The sequence below is a fragment of the Dromaius novaehollandiae genome, chromosome 10, assembly GCF_036370855.1.
Source record: "Dromaius novaehollandiae isolate bDroNov1 chromosome 10, bDroNov1.hap1, whole genome shotgun sequence".
Classification (NCBI taxonomy): Eukaryota; Metazoa; Chordata; class Aves; order Casuariiformes; family Dromaiidae; genus Dromaius; species Dromaius novaehollandiae.
In genome coordinates, this window is record NC_088107.1 from 20735399 (window position 1) to 20756977 (window position 21579).

A 21579-nucleotide genomic window follows, 5' to 3' on the forward strand; every position below is an offset into this window, starting at 1 on the left:
GTGGTCCCTGATTACTAGGCATTAAGTGGTAGAAATTATCTTTTATCCTTTTATTTTCAGGGAGGGGTTTAATGTAGCTCTCTGTAATTATATAAACTAATTTAGTGGGTAAGCATTAGTTTGTCTAAAGTTTAGTGCAACTCAAAGAAAAATTACGATGACATCTTCTTAAAAAGGCATATTTGTGCATGTATTCTCTTGTAACTATTTACATGCCTTTTCCTTCAGGGTATTCATATACATTTTTCGAATCCAAAAATACTCTAACATAAATCAGAGCTTTTTACCATCTGTGTTTTCCTTATTTTACTGTTTTTGTGACCAGAAACATTTGCTCTTTTAGTCCTATGACTGTCTAATTAGAGTGCATCTTTAGCTGACATTGGGCTAAGAAAAAGACATCATTTTGAATGGGAGTCTGTAGACTTACCCTGTGTTTGTCTCCGTGATATCTAAAGCAACTGACATTGTTATGTTATAAATAATATCCGTAGGTATATGCAAGTAAAGTTTTCATACGTTTTTTGTAAAAGCTGTGAGTGAGCTCTGCTGGTGTTCTCGACAGACAGATGAGGAGAGGGCTGTTGTTACCGTGTGTCAGCCAAAGACCGTTCTTGCAGACGGCACTTTCACCCTGAACTGAAATCGGGTTGAAAAGAGGAAGGGCAGCCTCTTGAAACGTGTGTCTGTTTCTGTGCTTTGCTATAGCTAAAATAGGTATCTGTGCGGTGAGCTGATTCATAGAAATAGAGAAATGATTCATTCTGGACCAGCTGCATACATTATGGTGGATAAAATTAAGTAGCTTAACCCAGTGCAGTACTAACCAAAAGATTTTATGCAAAAGTTCTTGGAATATGATTCATGCCTGTAGTAGCTTGGTAGTAGCTGACTCTTCTGCGCTTTTCCTGCGTATGCGGGCAACAGCTGAGGATTGCGGCAGTACAGGACAGTGCCAATGCTCCTGCCTGTTGCTTTTCTTAATGGCTTTTGACGTGGTCACAATACACAGTTTGTCTTATTTATCTTTCTTTTTGTTAGAAATAGTTAGTATTCCTTGCCCTGTTATAGAATAATCTATTACCCTTGGAAGTATGAATAAGCGAGAAGCTGAACAGGGCTGCAAGAACACTGTAATGTTCTTCACAAGGTTCACTCTCTCAGTATATAAAAATAGATAGTTCTCTGATGCTGTAATTTTAACCTGTCCCACTTTTAATGTTTTTTTTTTAGTTGCTAGAGACTTAATTTTGCTTGCAAAGCAGGAATCCGTTCTTTGCTTTCTGTGTGTGTTTAATAAATGCAAAGAACAAGGCAGAAAACATGAGTGAAAAATTCCTGAAGGTTATAAAATCTCCACTGCACAGCCTCCTTCACTCTTTCTCTCTTTGTACAGCAATTTCCAGAGGAAAAAACCCCCTTTGATAGTACTCCAGAGGGCATATGACTTTGAGAAAAAAGCAATTCAGACACGTCATGCGACTAAGTTTTAAGTTTCTTTCAGTACATTTGTTTAAGAAAAACAGAGAAAGAATATAAAGAGTAGCAGACACTCTTTTTTGTCTGTAGCTTGCTTGTGGATGAGTTCTTTGAAGACTTTATAAAAAGTACACAATGTTTACAGAATCTGTAAAGTTTGGCTCTATAAAAACAGCATAGAAATTTTTTCTGCTGGCAGCTTTTAAGCAGTCTGCTGGAAATGTGAATGGATGAACATGAACACGTAGGAACCTGGTGCCTATGCAAAAATGATGTGTTATTAGTTGAAAAGAGGGGCCACTGCTTTACTTGGTTATATCAGTGATGAGTTAGATGCATCCAAAGTTACCCAGTTTTTATTAATAAATTTTGACTCCTATATATGTTAACATTACTTGCCAGATAACTACATAATTAGCTGTTGTTGCCACAGCTTAAAAAGCATTTGGCTTTCCTAGGAAGACATTTGAGTCAGTAGTATGTACAGTGACTATTAAATTTATATTGCATATCCTCCCAAAACATTATAAAGTACTAAAAACTACGAATACATAGTTTTGTAGAAAAATAACCCTTGAGTTAATACTTGGCTTTCACTTCCTTTTTCCGTAATAAGCGTTCCAGAATTCATGTTTATTTTTACATTTCCTTTTGCTATTGTTTCCAAATTTGAATGCCTGGTATTGTGAGGAAGTAAAAGAAGTAACAACCTTCCTGACTTCATTTTCTGATCGTGGGTCACTAGATGGTGCCATTTGACTTCTTTGGAATTACAAACAGTTTGTCTTGCATGTTGTTTTGAATAGAAGTTGTTAATTATGTTTTAAAAGGAAACAAAAGAATCAGACTTTTGGGGTTCCTTTTGGGGGACCCTCACTTTTTTTCTGAGATTCTGCAGTATACATATTTTGTTCAAAGAAAAAGAGTGCATTAATGAAAATATGCAAAATTTCAAAGTTCTGTTCTTTTAAACTGTCATAAGCTTTTAGTTCACGCTAGCTTACATGTATTTTACTGAATTTGATAATGAGACCTAATTTGATAAAAATGTCGCAATTTTATGCAGAATTATTTGAGGGTGTTTTTCCTTTTTTCCCCTGAGATCTGGATAAGCATCCTCAGCTAAAGTGAATTATAATACGAATTACTTCAGTTGAGTTATAGCAGTTTTCATCCACTGATAATTGCTCTATAGTTCTCTTTGACTGTACGAACAAGTGTAAAGAACAGGGTTAACAGTGGCTCATTTATGTATCCAGCTCTAGTCATAGGGTACCACGAAAATGATTTTGCATAATATAATGCAAAGGCTAAAAGTTGACCAGGAAACTTTTGCTTCATAGTTTCACATTAAAAAGCTACGTGGTAATCTAGTCTGTTGTTACAGCTCGTGCTGATTAAGAAGTGGGTATAAGTTGTGGGTATTATTTTCGAGTATAACTAATTACTTTTCTGTTTATTTGGTCAGAAATAGGAAAGGTTGCAAAATCAATTTTGCAAAATGGTTTTGACACCTTTTTAATAGCTCAAGCAGAGAGAATGGCACAACAGAACTTAGCATTTACATGAATGCTTTTCATTAATAAAATTGCTTACTTTGAATAATGTAAGGCAGCCTAATATTCAGCTGTTGATTTGCCGTCCAACAGTCATCTTTGAGGGAGAGACCGTATCATGAAACTGTGGCTGTCACATCGTGGTGGAAAGTTTTTCTTTTTATATGGATGGCCAAGGTGAAATGAGTTAGGTTAATAACAGAAAAACTTTATAGGTTTCAGAAAAGGTAGTAAAGAAATAAGTTGTCCAAAGCTGTGCAGTAAGGGAGTTACAGTTGTCGGTTATAAGGTGAGCAGGCCTTGAGCCTCCGGGAAGGTCGAGAAAGGCTTTTAATGTAATTAAACAATCTAAAACCGGCACCGCCAAAATATATAACTGGCTAGGGGAGCGCCTTGCCTCCCCGAGCTTTCAAGGCACCATCGCGTTGTTACTCCTGGTTTATCTGAGGAGCCCAGCACATCACAGATGTTCCTGCTGAAGAAGCGAGGCCGGCCCGCGCCCCGCCGGCCCTGCCGCTTCCCTGGAGCCGACAGGCAAACGTGGGGAGGGGTCTTGCGTGCGCGTCACAAGGTCCTCTGGGGGCTTTTGTGGGGCTCAGTTAAAGCGTGGTGGATGTGAGGTCTCTCTGTAAATGTTTACTCATTGAGTGGGCTGCCAAAACTGGTGCAAGGTGTCAGGTTTTGCTTTCCTTTAATGTGTCTGATTATCTGGCATTTTCCAAATGTAGAACATATAAATATGGCCTTCCTTCAAAGAGGTCTGTGGGGCAGATTATGCCCCGTTTACATTTTCTAGTGAACGTTGGTCTTTTTTAAAATAGAAGAAAAACCAAGGCAAGTAAAATAAAGTGGGAGTGTTATTAAGATTTAAATATTCTCTGCAGGTTAATAATAGAAACCTCACAGTGTCTTTATGATTTTTTATGTCCCAAACTGTATTCATGATTAAAAAAAACCCCATAGTTAAGTCATATGCTGAATTTTTAAAATATGTTCAATGCATAAGAATAAGTATTTACAATTTTCTTCTGGAATTGTATAAAATTTTATTACTTTAAAAAGTTATCTTAACTATTTCACAAACCATAATACTTGTAAAATATCTTCAGTTATGTCTGAAAAAGTGCTGCTCTCAGTTTACCCCCAATATCTTTGAAACCCATTGGCAGATTTCCACAAAGTCTGGCAAATAGTTAAAGTCCGTGCAGGTTTAGCGAGCGGCCAGGAGAGGAGAGCCGCGGTGCAGAGTCCCGGCTGGGGGAGAAGCGTTATCATGTCTGGCCGGCCGCGGCTGCCGGCTCATCAGCGCCCGCGTGTTGACCAGCGTCCGGAGGAGCGCGTGGCTCCGGAGCAGCCCTGTCTTCTGCTGCCTCCTCCGCTCCGGAGGGGAAGCAGAGAAGACCTGGGGGGACCTGGACCCCCCCGAGGAGGAGGAGGAGGAGATGAAGTCAGAGTTAATACAGCTTTGGAAGAAGCTGGGGAGACTTGCAAGTGCTGCGGCAGAGAAGCCAGGAGAGCGAAGGGATGGAAAGTGAGAGGGGGAACTGGAGTTACCACAGCTGAGGCATTCAGGCTCAGATTGGAACAACCTACCCCAATATTTCAAGAACAGAGGGGGTAAATACACAGTAACCTTTGCAACAGATGTGATAACAATACAACTCCATTTTCTTCAGCATTTTAGCCAAAGTTAAGAGGTTTATTTTTTTAATTACTTCTATATTTGATAGGCTTTTTCAGATGCTAATATTTGCTTTTAGAAGACAATAACTTCTAGGTGAAAATATTGAAAGTAATCCTTCAGGTCTGGGGTTTTTTTTTGTGCATTATATATGAAACATACAGAACTCTATGCTTCCTGACCAAATTTTGAAATATACTTAGTTTTGCAAAGAGTGTTGTGCCTCTTCACTGTTCACATAGCGAAGGAAATGTGAAAATAAAATTTTTATTGTGGCCCAGTGTACCTAAGTTTTAGTAGGATAATCTTCTGACTGACTGCCAATTTGTGGACTACAAAGTTGTGTCACGTTGACTTCAAAATTTGTTATATAAGCTGTGATAAGAAGTAAGTTCTCATTTCTGAAGAAAAAAAGAAAAACAGGCAGCTGCTAGTTTGATAACCTCCTCCCAGGGGGATAACGTTTGTCGGAGGCAGGAAGCGTGGCAGGCCCTGCGGCACCTCTGCGATGGGATTCCTCTTTGCTCACAGGAAATTAATGCTCTTGAGTTTGGACCTGAGATTGTGTAACCGCATTATAGGTGCACTGTAACACGAAGACATGGGTTTGCCTATGTCACAAGGAAATGGAAGAGAGCTCTACACCCCTTGTGGCATCTAACTGCTCAGTAATGATTTTCTTACTTCTATTCTGGCTTCAGTTATTTAGGCTGAATTTCTGCTATTGGAGTCTCCAAAGTGGCCAATTCAATTTAAAAGGAAGGAGCGAATTGCAACTTTTATAAATTGATTTGATTTATTACAGTAGTGTGTTAACTACACCTGTGTTTCTGATTATGTTTGACTTTCTATAGGTCTGCAATGTTGTGCACATGAGAATGACAAACAAATATCATGGGAAGTATTTCAAAATGTGACACTTAAATAGGTTTATTAAATGATAGTGGCTAAGGAGCCAAGAAAACATGCGATTCTAGACTTTTTCAGCTCAGGGGCCATTGGCAGTGTGAATTGATAATATAATATTAGCGAAAAAAGACAATAATTTTGATGTGCTTGCATTTTCAAAAGTAGTATGGATTTCCTAGGAGCACTTCATGCAATTAGAGAGGGTTACAAGTGGGAGTAGCAGGACAATGATTTCTGTGCTTTCCTGTCATAAGTTGTCACTGTCAGATTCGTTCATAATAATTAGCATCTAAGATTCATGTCAACATAGATCATACCAATATAAGCCAAGAACATGCTTTTTGAATAGCTACGTGTTTTAAATAGTTGCAATATTTTAGAGTTTAAATGGAGCTTTTAAAATCCCATTTATTGAGTATCAGCATTCTTTTGTTGCTAACTGTAAAATACCTTTGAAGTTATCAGAGAATAGCTATTGCTTAGGTACTTTTCTGATCCCATGTGATCAGAAAGTGTACAGAAATTTATTTTGAAGTGGCTTAAACCTGCTGCAGTGTTTTTACTTTGCGTTTAGTCCTACAGTGCACAAGATTTAGAAGACGTTTTTGTTGTGTTGTAGGTTGGTTTGTGTTGTAAATGAAAGAGTAAAAGTGCACAACGTGAATTTTCCAGTTTTATTTTAAAGGTAGCATGATTGCATGATTCAGTATCAGCATGATATGAAGCATAATAATTAGAGAAGAAACTGGATTTCTGCTGTGATGTAGCTGAAGGAAAATTTAGCCTGGTGGTTTCTGTTGGGTTGGTAGTGGTTCTGTTTTCCCTCTCAATATGAAGGGTAGCTGTCTGCAGCCCATTTCTCACTTCCTGAGCAAAGCAGTGTCTTAATGTATATGAGGAACAAGCTTTATAAAAGACAACAGTGTCTGTCATTAAAAGCGTGGAGGTAAAATTCATGAATGAAATACTTTGTTATATCTGTGAGTTTTCAAAGTATTAATTTTGAACTCAGAGCATCAAAACTGCGTGACTGTTAATTGAAAGGTGTTATTCAAATTGTCATTTGAACTAGATTACAGTATTAATTATCTGTAATAAAACAATACTGAGAACACTCTTATTCAAATGTTAACATGTATCAAAGGCAAATAAAAATGATACTCTATTCAACTTTGCTGCTATATTATTTCCTTACAGTGAAAATCTTTAATCTGTAGATCAGCAATTGTGAAACTTGCATCAGTTGTCAGAGTCAGCAGAGATTGACCCGGAGGGAATGTGAGGCAGTAACTGACCTAAGGAGGGTGTTTATGCAGAATGTGCTGGACGTTCGTTAGATAATGTAATCTTTTTTTTCCCAGTAGTACAGTTAAACCATGAAGACTGCAAGGGGTGAAAATTAGAGGGGATTGGGATTGATACAGATACGAAGGAAAGGAGGTGACATAACTTGCTACTTATTGAAGGTTATTGGCAATGTTGGTTTGAATCAAGACTGTAGAAACATTAATCTCTAAGGCAGATGTTCTCTTCTGGGTTTAGCTGTGCTTGTAGAAGAAATTACCAATTTAGCAAACACCTGTTGCTTAATCTAATGTGGCTTTTTTTCAATGAAACAGGTAAAAGTCGGTGGGCAAATTCAGCTGGCTATTATTGGAAAAGCAACCTCTATCAAGGGATGCTGCTGAGCTGCTGGCATCGGGCTGATGGGCAAGAACCTCTTCTATCAGCATAGCTGCTTGGAGAAGGCACATCTGTCCACATGTTTAAAGCCCTGTCATTCCAGGTTGATGTTGTTTTGTTATTTTCATAATCTTTGTTTCCTGTCTGGATTTTGGAATGCTGAGAACACTTAGGCTGTAGTATGTCTATGGGTTTTATGCTTATCTGAGAAGACTATCTTGATGAAAAGAGCAAAAAGGTTCCATAGAGGCTGCTAGGTATGAATTGGAGGTAAGGAAACTTTAAATACTGCTGTGCCTCTACAATGAAGGGAATCAGAATTTTTTAAAAATATTTTTTAATTTGAAATTTAAATTAATTTTTGTTTGAAGACTATTCTGCAATTTTTTTCTGGTTTTACCAGATGAAAAAAAATTATGGTAGTGTTTTTTAGAGGTTTTTTTGTTAGTTTGATTTTAAGGGAGAAGTGAAAAACAATAATTAGATTTCTGACCTTGGTATGCTTAACTTCTAACATGGTAGCTTTTATATAACACCATTCTGAAGACTCAGAGTACTTTACAACCCAAGGTCATCTATATTTGATGAGGAAACAAGGGCAGACAGTGACATGATAGTTCCAGGCCAGTCAGTACAGATCTGGCTATTGAATAGTTCACAGCCTGTCCATAGGATGTATTGGTTGCCTCTTATTTTCTCCACAATAGGATAAACGTGTGATAGAGATTTTTTTTTTTTTTTTGCTTATTAAGCATTATCTGTTCTAACAACAGAAAAGAACTAATGCATGACTTCTGAACAGCTGAGATGTCAGATGGCATTTTAAATACCAAGTGGCTGCTGTTGGACAAATACTTTCATAATAACCATCTTAGCATAGTGCAGAAGTCTTGCAGATTTGATTTTTAAAAGATATGACTTAATTGGCAGCTAAGATAGCCACTGTTTGTAAAAATATTGCTTGTTTTTTTACAAGATATAACTTGAAAAATCATGGACTTTTAGATGCATGATATTTTCATGCCTGAAAGAGGAGCAGCCAACTTCAGGCCAAATACAGGTTGGGAAAATACAGTAAATCCAGCCTTGGGGCTCTTTGCATCAGTTAGAAAATTATGTGATCTTATGATCTGAATAGTTTTAAAAATTCTGTCAACTCAGTTTCATTTAAGAAGTAATGATAGATTAATTTTTTATGCCAGCCCGTGTTTAGACCGAAATCTGTCCTGCCTATTTAAGCTTCCAGGTTCATCTTTGAAGTCATTTTTGTGGGCAGTTTGTGCATCATCTTTTCTGGCTCCGGATGGAGCGGGAGAAAGCTAAGGACACAGCAGCCCCGCAGGTCCTGGTTCCCGTGTCTGAGCGACGCTCACCAGCGACCGGTGCAGTTACAGCCCCCCTCCTCCACGGCCTCTCCTCTCCCCGCCGGGGAGGCTGCTGTCCCCGCGCCAGGGACGGCAGAGCGGGCGCTGTGCCGTGCGCAGCTGGCGTGTTTGACAAGCCATCGAACACGTCTGCGAGCGGGGCCTGGGGCGCACGGTGGCACGCTCCCTCTCCCTGCCCGCAGCCCCAGGGCTCGGCGCCTTCGCTGTGACCTGCCCCGGCGGTATTTTCAGTCGGAAGGTTTCACCCTGTGGCCTGAATTCTCCGACTGTCTGGGAGAGTCCCAGGATCTGGGACATCTTCTGGGGCGCGTGGCTGAGGCCTCAGCACAGTGAAGCAGGATGCTTCGAGCAGTTCGGGGTGAGGGAAAGAACAGAATGAGGCAAAAAAGAAGCAGTGTTTCTTGTGAGGGTTCAGCGGACATGGAAGGGAGACTGGTGTTAAGCAGTGCTACCTGTGACTGTCCAGGTCTGTAGATGCTCCAAGGCAGGGAGCAAATGGGGCCACCGGTGCATACTTCAGTTAAATGCCAGATCTGTTGGTAAGATAGAGAACTGCTTGTTTGTACAACCAGTTCATAACACGTCCAGCAGCACGTAGGTGACCTGTGGTCTTGCTGAACCTCTATTTACAGCTTAAACCATACAAAGGGTTTGCATCTCAGCGTGGCTAATGATATTCAGTTTTTGAAAAGGAATGAATTAGTTGAAATAAATGTGCCAGAAATGGATTTAGCTTTGTACACTGAAAGGTTATTTGCTGCAGTGTATCATATTCCATGAATTCATATGGTCTTTGTTTTGTCAGTATTAAGGTTTGCACATACATGGAAACATCTGCGCAAACTGGTGCACTCGGTGAAGCTCATCAAGATTCACTGTTGACAGGGAGGCTTTTTTTTCTCACAGGTTGGAAAATAAAGTCAATTAGTGGTGTACAGGCCTGTGTACTTTTAAAACTGGCTGAGGGCATGCCTGGTGTGCATCAGTTGAGTTTATGCAAAACATAATTTGAAACTGTGTTTTTGTTGTCCAGCTTACATGAGAGATAATTGAGACTGGATTTAGTTGCTGCAGCCCAAACGGCTGGACAACCAAGGGTTGCCAGAGCTGGTTAGCTTTGTTACCAGCAGAAATTCCCACCTCTCACTGGGCCATATGCACGTGCTGGAGCCATTTTCACCATGCTTCATGGAAGAGCCCAATGTTAGTTTGGAAATTGCCATTCTATGTTATCCAGACATTTCTGATTAGTAATTTGGGGGGGAGAGGAGAGTGTTTGCTGGTAGCTCATCCTTTTACTTCAAGAACTTCTCAGCTGCAACTTTACTTTTTTTCTCCACTGAATCTAATCCACATTTTGGATGTCAGTTCAATTACATTGAAAAAATTTAGTCATGAATTAGTTGCATGCTGAAATCTAAAGGAGAAAACACATATAATCACAATTTATTTGTTTATTTAAAATCACAAATATGATGGTGTTGCTACTGAGGGAGCACATAAATATGAATGGAAAGTGGATCTAAGTGTAAAATTCAGATTGGAATTTCCCCAGTAATCGGTGTGTAGCGGCACTCAGACTCGGAATTATTTTAGGGGTATCCCTGCCTTGAACCACGTCCTGCCTGTGTACGCAAGTGCAGGCATTTCCGTGCCGCCCTTCAGATGTCCAGCTCCGGAGGGATTCTGTAGAGGTGCGGTACTGGACTGGCTAGCTCTGTTCTCCCTCGGGGCAGTAGTACGCTTCACACTGTCTTCAGTGGAAGCGGAGTTAGGTTCTTGCTTTCAAAAATGCATAATGAGATTCAGAGTATCTAGTTTATGAGATTTGAAGTGACAATTTTAATTACCTTCTAATAATTGAATTACTGAGTTCAGAGAACTAAATCAGCAACCTTTACTGTATAATTGCATTTATAATATATGCTGTAAAATCAATCAAGTTTTAATGATTAAATAGAAATTAGTCTGCTTAAAAGTAGCAGCAACTGCCTTATCCCAGCATCACTCGTGCACACTACAAATAAGATCAGGATAATAAGACATGAAAGACTGACAAGATGCCTCTGTAATTCCAGAGCCAGGCCAGCAGACATACAGTCATTCTGAGAACTGACCTCCATAACACATTTGTGAGGCTATATAATGACTGGAAAGAGGGTCATTCCTCAAGCAGTAGATCTGTGTTTTCAGCACTGACTCTTTGTGCTGAACCCCTTTAACAGTCCATGTGGATCTCACTGCATTTACACTTGCCTTTTCCTCTAATATTTCTGAATGGGGCAAACCCACCGGTGGATGTGATACCATCATTTGCTGTGATTTAAAACACTGTATCAGCTGACCAACCTGGTTCAAATCTTGATCTGACAGTAACTCAGATGCACATAGCCCTTTACCTTGTCTATATGCATGATGCTGTTCCTGAGTTATCCTCCCTTTATTTAGCAGGGAAGAGTGCTTGTAGCTTGATGAATGTCTTCAGATTTGAATACTTATGGGAAAATCTATGCTAAACAAACCATAAAATTAGCGTTTAGTATTAACTGTAAAATCAGTTAAAAGACTCAGACCCAGCAGACGGCCAACATGAAAAGAATGTGGGGAGGAATTCTCTCTCAGGAGTATTCACGGATCGTATCTCCCCGAAAACCAGAGAGCAAGAGCTACAAAAATGTTTTGGCTGTTAGGTTTTTTTGAACAGTCTTGAGGTTTATCATTAGCCAGGAACACGAGATGTGTTTGCCAATGCAAAATTCTGTCAGTGCTATGAGTGAAAAGGGGCTTTTTTTGACAAAGAAGAGTCTCATACTTCGGAGGTATCTTCTTCCTCCTTGTCCCTGCCTGGCTTGTAGATGACTCTTGTATTGTCTTCTCCCTTTTTGCAGCTAAAACAAAACAGTTGTATTAAGATGTTTGAAATGGCAATGAAGGAAAAGCACCATTGGTTATTTTAAATGTCTGTTATGCATGCATGAGGTTTTTTTTTCTCTGTACCAGTGAAACTGTCACAGTAGATTACTGTTACAGATATTTCAAGTGAACGCATTCTGTGTGGCAAAGTTGATGCTGATTGCAAAGGAATATCAATATGCTGTAGGAAGGTTGGTTGTCTTAATCTTTTTTCCAGAATCTGACTTTGATGGAAACAGTCTGGCTAAATTATCTCTGTCAGTACATATTTCTTTCCCTTGAATGATGTGACCTTTGGAAGGGGTTTTCTCTAAAAATTAATTCCCCTCTTATTTGACTTATTGTTCCAGAAAAAAATGAAAGAATTTGAAGAACAATTAAAAGTGGCAACTCTAGCAAAAAGACCAGGAAAAAGAACAAATGGCAATTGATAGCTGGAAAAAATCAGGTAAGTCTGTTATCTAGCCAGCGTGCTTGTCTCATTTAGTCTGGAAAGGGACTCTCATTTCTTAGCTTTTGCTTGTGGGAGCAGTTGGTAGCTAAAAGGTGAAGCGTTTTTGACTTCTCTGGGTATCACTCTTCTCTATTTCTTGTCATTGTATGTTTTAAGGTTTTACGTGAACACCATTTAAGTAATTATTTTTAAGTTCAAAGCAACCAGGGGGCTACTGTTCTTAAGTGGCAGAAGGGTGGCCATTGTGGCACAAAAGTCACAGCAAATAGAGACCTTTTAGCCATTTTTTAGCCTTTTTTGCTGGCAATGAAATAGGATTAGTTTGGAGTATATGATACAGGAGAAATAGCATCTACCATGGCAAAAACAAATCAAAGCTTATAGGGAGAGATCATACCTCCCCTAAAAGATCCACCATTTCCACTGGAAAAAGTGCTGAAAGCTTTAGACACACAAGCACTTCCTTGTGTCAGAACAGGGATTTGGTTTGACTTGTCTTTCTGTGATGTGACAACAAGATGTCTTACCTTTTCCTCTTGAATAGCCAAAAGGCTACTGCAAGAATAATGACAACTCCCACAATGCAGGCTATCACAACAGAAACAACGACACCTAGGAGAAGATGGAAAATATACAAAACAGTTCATTTCACGTACTTGAGAGGAGAAGGTTGGTCTCTAGTCAGTCATAACATTTTAGTTCTGCTTCTGCCATATACAAAGGCTCTTCGGTGGATAGCTTTGCACAGATATATACTGGAAGATCCTCATCCCACAACTGGATCTTCAGTTTACAATTTCGTGAACTTAGAGCTCCACTGAAGTCACCAAGCCAACATTCAGGCAAAGTCATGGCAGATCAGAAACTCCTTGTATGCTATAATATGTAAGAAAGCATAAGCAAAATTCAGCAACTAAGCCCGGGCAAATGAAGATGTCAAGTCTGATGCCTGTTGTTTTGTTTCATGGCAGAAGAACATCACTGATGGATGGCAGCTAAGAATGGTGTGCTTTGTCTTTGAGAACAGTGCTTGAAGGAGGCAAGGAAGGTAAGAATGAATTCAAGATATTAAGATAAACAATTGCGTGATCTCATCTTAGCACTGAGGTGTTAAGCATTAACATTACAATACCATCTTTAATAATGATCTTCAGATACATTCTTGGCAGTGAAAGTATTTTCACTTATTTTGGCCTTCCCAAAGAGCCTGAAGTATTTTTACTTATTTTGGCCTTCCCAAGAGCCTACTCTTTCCTTAGCTGCATTTTCATAATTCATTTACACACAGTTTATTAAATTTTATCAAATGACTGTTTCTAAGCATCATCAGAACCCTTTCAGAGTGAAGCATATTAAGCTGCTTACAGGTTTCATGTATTCCATTTAAATATTTTCTCTTATTAAATAAGCCGTGGAGAAAACAGAAATGCAAAGCCTGGAGCTTATCCTTATCCCACTGGGTGCTTTATTAAGTCCAAGTAAATGGAAACTGTTCATGCATAGATTTGAAGAAAAACTCTGTTATAGACAGAAAAGGGGACTTTTAGGAAAGTAAAGGAGTTTCCAAAGGGCATCAAAACATAACACAAGTAGAAAGAGCTTGTGATTTAAAGAGGAAGGGTAGGGGCAAGGTTAAAGTTCAGGCCTTAAATTTCTGTTTGATGAGAACAAGAATCAGCATAGTTCTGTTCAGCATGGTCCTGTAATCAAAACTAGGCACCAGTTTCCATGTAACTTGCGGGCACTGGAAGGCATGGACATTGTAATGAATTTCAGCTGCATGTGAAGCTGCTTTTATTGGAATATTTGGCAGGCAAAATACAGTATAAACATGTTTGAGTTTTGCTGAGTAATCCTTTAAGGTCTGAGACATTTTGCAGTGTAGTACTGGTTAATAGTTAACACGAATTTAGATTTTACTTATCAGTATCAAAACGTAGATGGCCAAAGGCTTCAGTCATTGACAATCCATGTGCAAAGCACAGCTCAACACCCCCATCTTGTGGCTTCTACACTCAGCTGGAGATGGCAGCCCTTAGCCTTGACGCTGGGTCAGGAAAGTTGCTCTGAAGACCTGCTTTGGTAGGGGCCTGCAGCCCGCACAGCAGGATTTGTTTCACAGATCTCTGTGGTCGCCTGGCCCAAGACAGGACTGTGTGTACGGCCTCTCCTTCCTTTCCCAGTAAACACACGCTGCTCCTGCCTGGCACGGCTGGCTGCACTGGGCTGCGTGCTGGGTGCTTGCAGCCAACAACCAGGTGCACTTTAATTGTGCTTTGGCAGGAACCTTTCTTCTTTGAGGTGAGGGGCTGCACCTGTGAGGGAGCCTTTGTGGCTGTGGCAGGTGGAATGTGTTTGAATGTTGCTTGGGAGATTACAGGCATGATGAATACCTTTTTTGAAATGGGTAGAACATTTTGCTGTGGTTCACTGATAGAGTCAATGAGCTTTTGTAATTAAATGTACTTAGCCTGAATGGGGTTTCTATTAAAGTAGCACAGAGCAATGCCTTCTGTAGCCATAGAGACCAGTTCTTGGGTGAGAACAGCAGGATGGGCAATAACCCACACAATTCACCTCCAGTAAGTCATGCCAGTTTTAAAGATACATTGGAAATGCTTTTATAGCTGGTGTCACCTCTGTGTGAGAGCCAAATGATGTGGCTTAATAGAGGGAGAGCCAAATGTTGTTCTTGGCTTTGGCACTGCTTCACAGAAACAATTTTGAGAAAGTCACATCTGGGTCAAATTTTCCCCCATAGATAGAAATAATAATGCTTATACTATTCCTGTGAAGTGTTTAGAGATCCCTGGATGAAAAGCATACTGTCTGATTTTCAATTACTGGGATCATGGATTGTAACTTAATACTATTTAACTATTGAGTGTGATTTACAGAGAGGAGGTAGACAGGTGTTGAAAGGTCACATTATGATACAGATGGAAAATTACATTTCTCATTTCTGCATGACCATGATTCAGATCAGAAAAATCACCGGTGCATAGATGCTGTTAGCAAACCAACAACATACATGTGGTCAGTCCATCAGGTATTGGGTCTTGATTTTAAAGGGGAGAAAAAGTGAAAGATCACTAGGATTTCATGGAGAACTGGTCTTAAACACAGAGAAGCTGCTCACTCCAAAACTGCTTCTATTACTTCAGTAACTGTTTCTGCCTTGGCATTGCTATAATAAATTATTTGTTTATGGATTTAGGGCAGGGGAGCCCTGCTGTCTCAGAAACCTGGCAGCTGTACTGCAAATTGTGAGTCTCATGCTGCTTAAAATCATTGTACATGGTTTGACTAAAGCAGAGGTTTGAAGGAAATCACTACAATAGCCATTCTGGAGCCAACTACTGTAGCCAATGTTCAAGAATGGAAGTTTGAGAAGAAAGTTGTATCCCTCTTCCTAGTCAAACAAGAATGTGCCGTGGGGGAAGGATATTTCTAGGTGACCGAGCCACAAAAGCATGTAGTAGGAAGTATACTGATGTGCCTTTCAGTCTTCCTGGAAGCACCCCATTTTGGAGAAAGAATTTGTGCTCTGTCTCCAAGAAAACATCAAGTAAACCTGCCTAGGAATTGGGAAAATGAACTAAGTACTTCCAGGCCACCCATGTGGGGCCTCTGTTGAGCTGCCTCAGCATTCTCTGCACTCTCTCAGCTTCCTGTGCTGCCATTATCTAGATTCTCCTGAAAACTGCCAAAGAAACAAATACATGCATTCAAAAATGGACATAAGTAGGGCAGGATTCTTGATATTAATGTAATGGAGATCTTGAGATTGCTGCCTTATGACTTCTCTTTCTTTTTACAAAAAAAAAGGCCTCTCATACTCTAGTTCTTTCCCTGTTTCACCATTTGTTCATCTTTTACTTTACTCAGAATATTTTGGCACAACTAATACCGGTTTGTATATAACTCATGTGGCTATATAGGATTGTTGATGATAATTTGCTAAACTGACTGGTAATTTTCTTATCTATTTTGGTTAGACTCTACCTTTTATTACAGGTATAGTTCTCATTGAAAAATGATATTAAATTGAGACATTGTTTTATAACCATCATACTCTGCAAGCAGTGGCATGGGGACTTGGTAAGAAGCACAAGAATAGGTTAGAATATTATGAGTATGGCTTTTTCATAGTATACAATGAGAAATCAAAGTACAGAACTGGCAAAATCCTAAATGTGACCTTTGTAAGCCTTGTATGTGAATTTCGTATATTGTATATATTCAAATGGTTGCTTACTGCAGAGAGCTACCTGTGAACAGACATTCCTCATGCATAGCAGAAAGGTAACTATGATCTTTCGGAAAGGGCAAGATCTCATTTTTTGTTAACACGTGCACTGGTGCAGACTAGCACAAAAGTTTGGTACCTAAATGTACTCTCTATCTTTTGTTCTAGAAAAGAGGTAAATTTAGTATTATGTTCTAGTCAGACCTTGAAACTTGATTCCAAACAATTAACAAAGAAAATTGAGAAAAGAGATAATTGATCAGAATAACTTTTCTCTCAGCAGTAATTCGAGATTAGGAATGATAGCCGTAAATAGATGAAAGATGAAACTAGCGTGAGCCACCTTAGACTTAGATATTTAGCTGTCTGCTGCTATAATGGGAACATCATCAACAAGATGATAAGATACATTTGGCAGCAAATAAATAAAGAGACAAAATGGAAAAAATGACAATGAAAGCAGAAAAATATTTCAGATAAACACACAAAGCATAAAAAAGAAATGACATAATGCAGATGGTTTAGTGTAGGTTTCTGAATACACAAAAGCAACTAATTTCACCTGAAAAGTACTATCCTGGTATATCGGAGTTAAGACAGAGATTAAAAAAAAAAACACCTTATACTTGCATGTAAACTAATAACCATCTATGTACATGTAGCTGAAGCTCAAATCTAGTATATGAATTCCTTGTAGTATGTTTAAGCACAGCCCACAAAAACAGTGCAAAATGGATTTTAATTTGCAGTTTGTTTTCAGGGCGGTATTTACATATAATGGTACCTTAACAGATACAGTGTAGAGCTTGAAAAGACTTGACCTTCTTTGATTTTAGAAAGCTTAAAACAAAAGTGATGAATAGTAAAGGACAAATATTCACTTCTTGTCTCTCGATTTGAAGTTAGTTGTCCCTCATCATTTTGGATATCCAGACAGCTATTTGCATGTGTAATTGGGTAGCTGAGTCTCTGCTATTCCATGTGAACCATGTGAACGTTCTCAGATTTTAGCCCAGACAAAGTCAAACATTAGCAAGGCAAAACTGAAAATATAACATAGTAGATTTTATTGTTTAGCTCTTAGTATTAGCAATAATGCTAAGTGTGAGCTTTCCATAAAACATTGCACTTAAAAATTCACTAGCCATATCAGAAAACACCTGTTGTGCAGCTGTACTGAGAATTAACAACTCATGTGTGAAATCCTGGATCCGCTGAAGTTGATAGCATAGTTGACATCACTAAAACCAGGATTTTATTGTTTCTATTTAACAACCTCAAGACAGTGAGTTAAAAACTGTGTGTACCTTAAAGGGATAAGTGAACTTAGGAGTCTAGTTTTTGGATTTTGGTTTTGATTATTTAGGAAAATTTATTTTCCTAAAACAAAAGTTGAAAGTAAATGTAAGTGTTGCAACTTGCTTCATAGCTCCCCTGAAACATTTGGTGACTTTATAAATAGTTCTAAGTAAATATAACTTTTTTCTTTTCACTCTGGGAAAAATTCTCAAAAGCAAAACAAAGCTATAGAAGTGAAAATTGCAGAACTGATCATGCATGTGGTATTATAAGGTAAATGAAGACACAGTCTTCTCCCTTGATAGGAAACCTCAGTGCTGTTTGTAATTGGCAAAGCATCCTGACAAATAGCACTATATTTATAGTGGCAGAATCCCTTTAAGAATACCCTGGCCCAGCTTGCAGGGTCGCCAGCTGACCAAAGTTGTGGCTGATAGGAAGCTCCAATGTGAAATGCTCAGAGCTGCTGTCAGGCCAGAGATGAGCTTGGCTCTCAGATCTACTGAGAAGAGAAGATACTGTCTCGTGCGTCAGAGTCCTCTGAGAGGAGGCAGTGGCAATTTTGGCCAAAATAGAAGAATTTAAGCTGGGATCTTCCAAGTGAAAGGTTCTGCCTATAACTTTTGATTCCCTTTTAGTTTGCAGTGGAATTAGCTGGATAAATACATGAGGAAGAGATAAAAATGTACAGGAGAAAGTATAGAGAAATATAAAGAATACAGTCATAGCTAATGTGGATGCTTACAGTGCTCTGCATTGCAGTCTCAACAGGCTTCCTAGGCTTGAGGACTTCTCTTTGGAGGTAGCTAGGATGAATGCATTCCTGCCTTCCTCAGTGAGGATGGGAGATGAAAGTTACTCAGCCTATTTGTGGTACAAATGGCCTGAATTAATTCTCTAACTCATAGTGTACTTGAAATATGAACCTGTGTCTGGCTGTGAGAGAGGCAGACACTGCTAACCTCCATCAGAAGAGAACAGAACATGGAAATTAAGCACCAAGAATTTGTTGTGCTTGAAATACTGGTATGGGCACTTCTGACTGTAAGAAGAGGGAGGGTATGGAGTACTTCAAAGACCGAGGATGGTAAAAGTGTACCCTGCTATCATGTACAGGCTACAGACATTTTCCCCTCTGTGGTATCATTTTGAATATAACATAGAGTTGGCTTTGGAACTCCTCTTTTTTTCCTAAAGTGAACAAAACATATCAATCAAATTATCACTTGTACCTCTGTTTGTTTATAAATATTTTGACTTATTGCAAAAATACAACATATAATAGAGAATGACAGTGCCTTAATTACGTCAAAGTAATCAAAGGCCCCAACTGGTTTCCTCTGAAGAGGCTTATGAAATTTGCCTTAGAGAAAAATTAGCCATCTTAATTTTTTACAGGTTTTATGAAATGATAAATCAGGCCATACTTTTCTTTTCTTTCTTTTTTTTTTTTTTTGGCTGGTGGGAGTTGGTGTAAATGTGTTGACTTCAGTGATAAACTTGCCTTAGTGTTTTGGGGAATGCTTAAATCTGTCTTCTTAAATCTTATCATCTTTGAAATGTAAAGCTATGTGTCTACTACATAGTGAAATAGAAACATTTCCTGAAATATTCTGGGTATGCTAAGTCTGTTCAGAGCATTTTTTGAGCCTTTACATTGTGTCTGTTATTTTGTATTTGTTGTTGTTGTTGGAATTCAACAGTCTTGGTAAAAAATTTCAGTGTTTTGCAATTGTTAAAATGACTGTTGTTTCCAAAGCTACCCACTTGCTACTGGCTGAGGCTCTCCAGGCTGGGCTTTGCACTCACGCACTGCAGAGCTTGGGTTAGCACAAGTTGCTTATTGTGTGCATTTGTTTTGCAGTTTTCCTTTCTCCCCAAAGACTGGGAATGAAGGCTGTAGCAGTTTGGGACATTCTGTCCTTACAGAAGCAGGAAAAAGAAGACAGTTATTTTTCAGATTTCTACAGTGTATGTTTACATTATGTAACACAGTTCGCTATATCTCATGTACCAGAAGTGTAGCAGTGCTAAGGGCAGGCTTTCCCAGTGCTGGTTAGCCTCACAGTGGGTTTCATAGATATGCTCTGTCCTCTTCAGAGGAGATGTCACAGGTCCTTCTTCTGTTGCTGAAAAGTAAAGTTTCTTGGCCTGGGATACAGCGCACTGGGGTTTAGGGCTGGGCAGACTCCTGGCTCTGTTCCACTCAGCAGTTATCATAGTGAAACTCTGGGGAAAGTCACTTTTGGAGGCCTCTCGTTGCAAGCTGGAAGCTGTGTACAGACAGGCAGGGTGGGTTGAGAACCTGAGCTGGAAGGTGCTCAGTAAAAGGTACGAAGTCGTGACTACTCATCAAGTGTAACATCTTCAGCTCCTTATCATATGTTAAACAGTAAGATGTGTTATGCTGTTTCTCTGCACCTGGGAAATAGCCCATCTGTTATTAGATTACTGTCCTTTTCAGTGTTGCAAGTTAAAATAATTTTTTAAATCAGTGGCCTTCTGCAGAGTGCACAGAAGTCGGACATGCATGACCCTGATGTAGTTTAGCTCTGTGAACTGCACTGAAGCCACTGAGAGCTCTGTGAACTGCACAGAGCAATACCAGCCTGGCCTTCTTTAATGTACATAGTCCATAAGCTTTTCCTGAGAATCAGCTGTATTGCACTCTGCAGGTAGAGTGGTTAATTAAATGAAGGCAGGAGATACAGCAGTCTAAGAAGATATGCTGCCTTTGTTGCTGGAGCCCAGGAGACAGTGAAATGCAGGGATTTAAATGCAGAGCTGGAGAATGTCATTAAACTGTGAAGTCATGTCTTGTGGTTTAAGCCATATATTCAGTCTGCTCAGGACTGTTAGTATTTTTTGATCAGTAAAAATATAGAGAAATGAAGATCTAAATTATCATTAGAACTCAATGAGAAAAATGTGCTTAAGCAGCAAGGACAACAGTCACATACCTATTTAAATAATTACTGTCTAGGTTATGTTCAATAATTCCAAAGAAGGCACTTAAGAGAAGCTTTGTGGTAGGATTAAGTTCCTCTTATGGGAAACTTTAGAAAGATTTAGAAATGTTTCCATGTGGATTGAAACAATCCCTGGCCACAAAATGACTGCTGGAACTGTCTCTGGGTTTTATCCCAAAGGTGGGGATTTGCTTCAGCTCAGGGCCAAATGCTGCTGATGTTCCACATGGCCCAGCCTGGGAGTTCTGGTGCAGCTAATTCGAGAAAGAGACTTGCAAACTTTTAGACACAAGTCCAGATCATCTGTGATTTTAGAGAGATGTTTTATCTGGGGTTTATTTTGGCCAATCTCTAATTTTCACTTTTCTGCTTTATAGCTTTATATTTACGAAATGGGCAAGAAAAGCTACTTGCAGTATGCCTGTGGGGAGAGCTGTTCCCGCAGTGGCTATTGTGTGACATTTCCCAATATAGACACCTCTTGTTTTTTCTTTTCTTTCAGTTAAACAGTAGAGAAACTACCAGACAAAGTCAAAATGGTACACTAAAGTGTTTTATGAAGTTGAAAGTTTACTGCTTGGCGAGTCTTTTTTTGCAGTCTCTTTTTCTTTAAAAAAAAAAAAAAAAAAACCCTTCTGGTGACAGTCTCAAAACACATAGTGGTTTGCCTGGGTTCATCTGCCTCCAGTGTATCCAGCTTCACAACTTCTGCTTAAGGGCATTTCTTTGCAAGACAACACAGCAATTGGAGCAATACATCCTAACAAACAAGATGCTCAAATGCCTTGTTGGGGCGATAAAGCTCCCCACCGCAGATGCTTTTCTTTGTTTTCCTTAAAAGCCTGTATGTATTTTAAATATTGTCATTGTATAACATTGCATAATTAAGTTTTTAAATGAGGTCTTCCTCATAAGATGGCTAACTTTTTCCACCCCAAACAGTGGATCATAAAATCCAGTGTTGTAAGTTATTTTTACTTGTCAGATGGAAGCTCCTCAAGG

General features: G+C 39.2%; 1 protein-coding gene and 1 long non-coding RNA gene across 2 annotated transcripts in view; one reads left to right on the forward strand and one right to left on the reverse strand.

Moving 5' to 3' along the window:
* Positions 1-7253: 7253 nt before the first annotated feature.
* LOC112991155 (uncharacterized) overlaps positions 7254-21579 on the forward strand; it is a 47155-nt gene continuing 32829 nt past the window's right edge. The window contains exons 1-3 of the long non-coding RNA XR_010390807.1: positions 7254-7411; positions 11957-12054; positions 13032-13108. This is a non-coding gene — a long non-coding RNA (uncharacterized LOC112991155). The remainder of the gene's footprint in view (positions 7412-11956; positions 12055-13031; positions 13109-21579) is intronic.
* Positions 10512-21579, reverse strand: part of CA12 (carbonic anhydrase 12) — a 31210-nt gene continuing 20142 nt past the window's right edge. Inside the window, exons 9-10 of the mRNA XM_026113441.2 lie at positions 12588-12672; positions 10512-11581 (exon numbers count right to left, since the gene is read on the reverse strand). Coding sequence (XP_025969226.1) covers positions 11500-11581; positions 12588-12672 — 167 coding nt within the window. The 3' untranslated portion in view covers positions 10512-11499. The remainder of the gene's footprint in view (positions 11582-12587; positions 12673-21579) is intronic.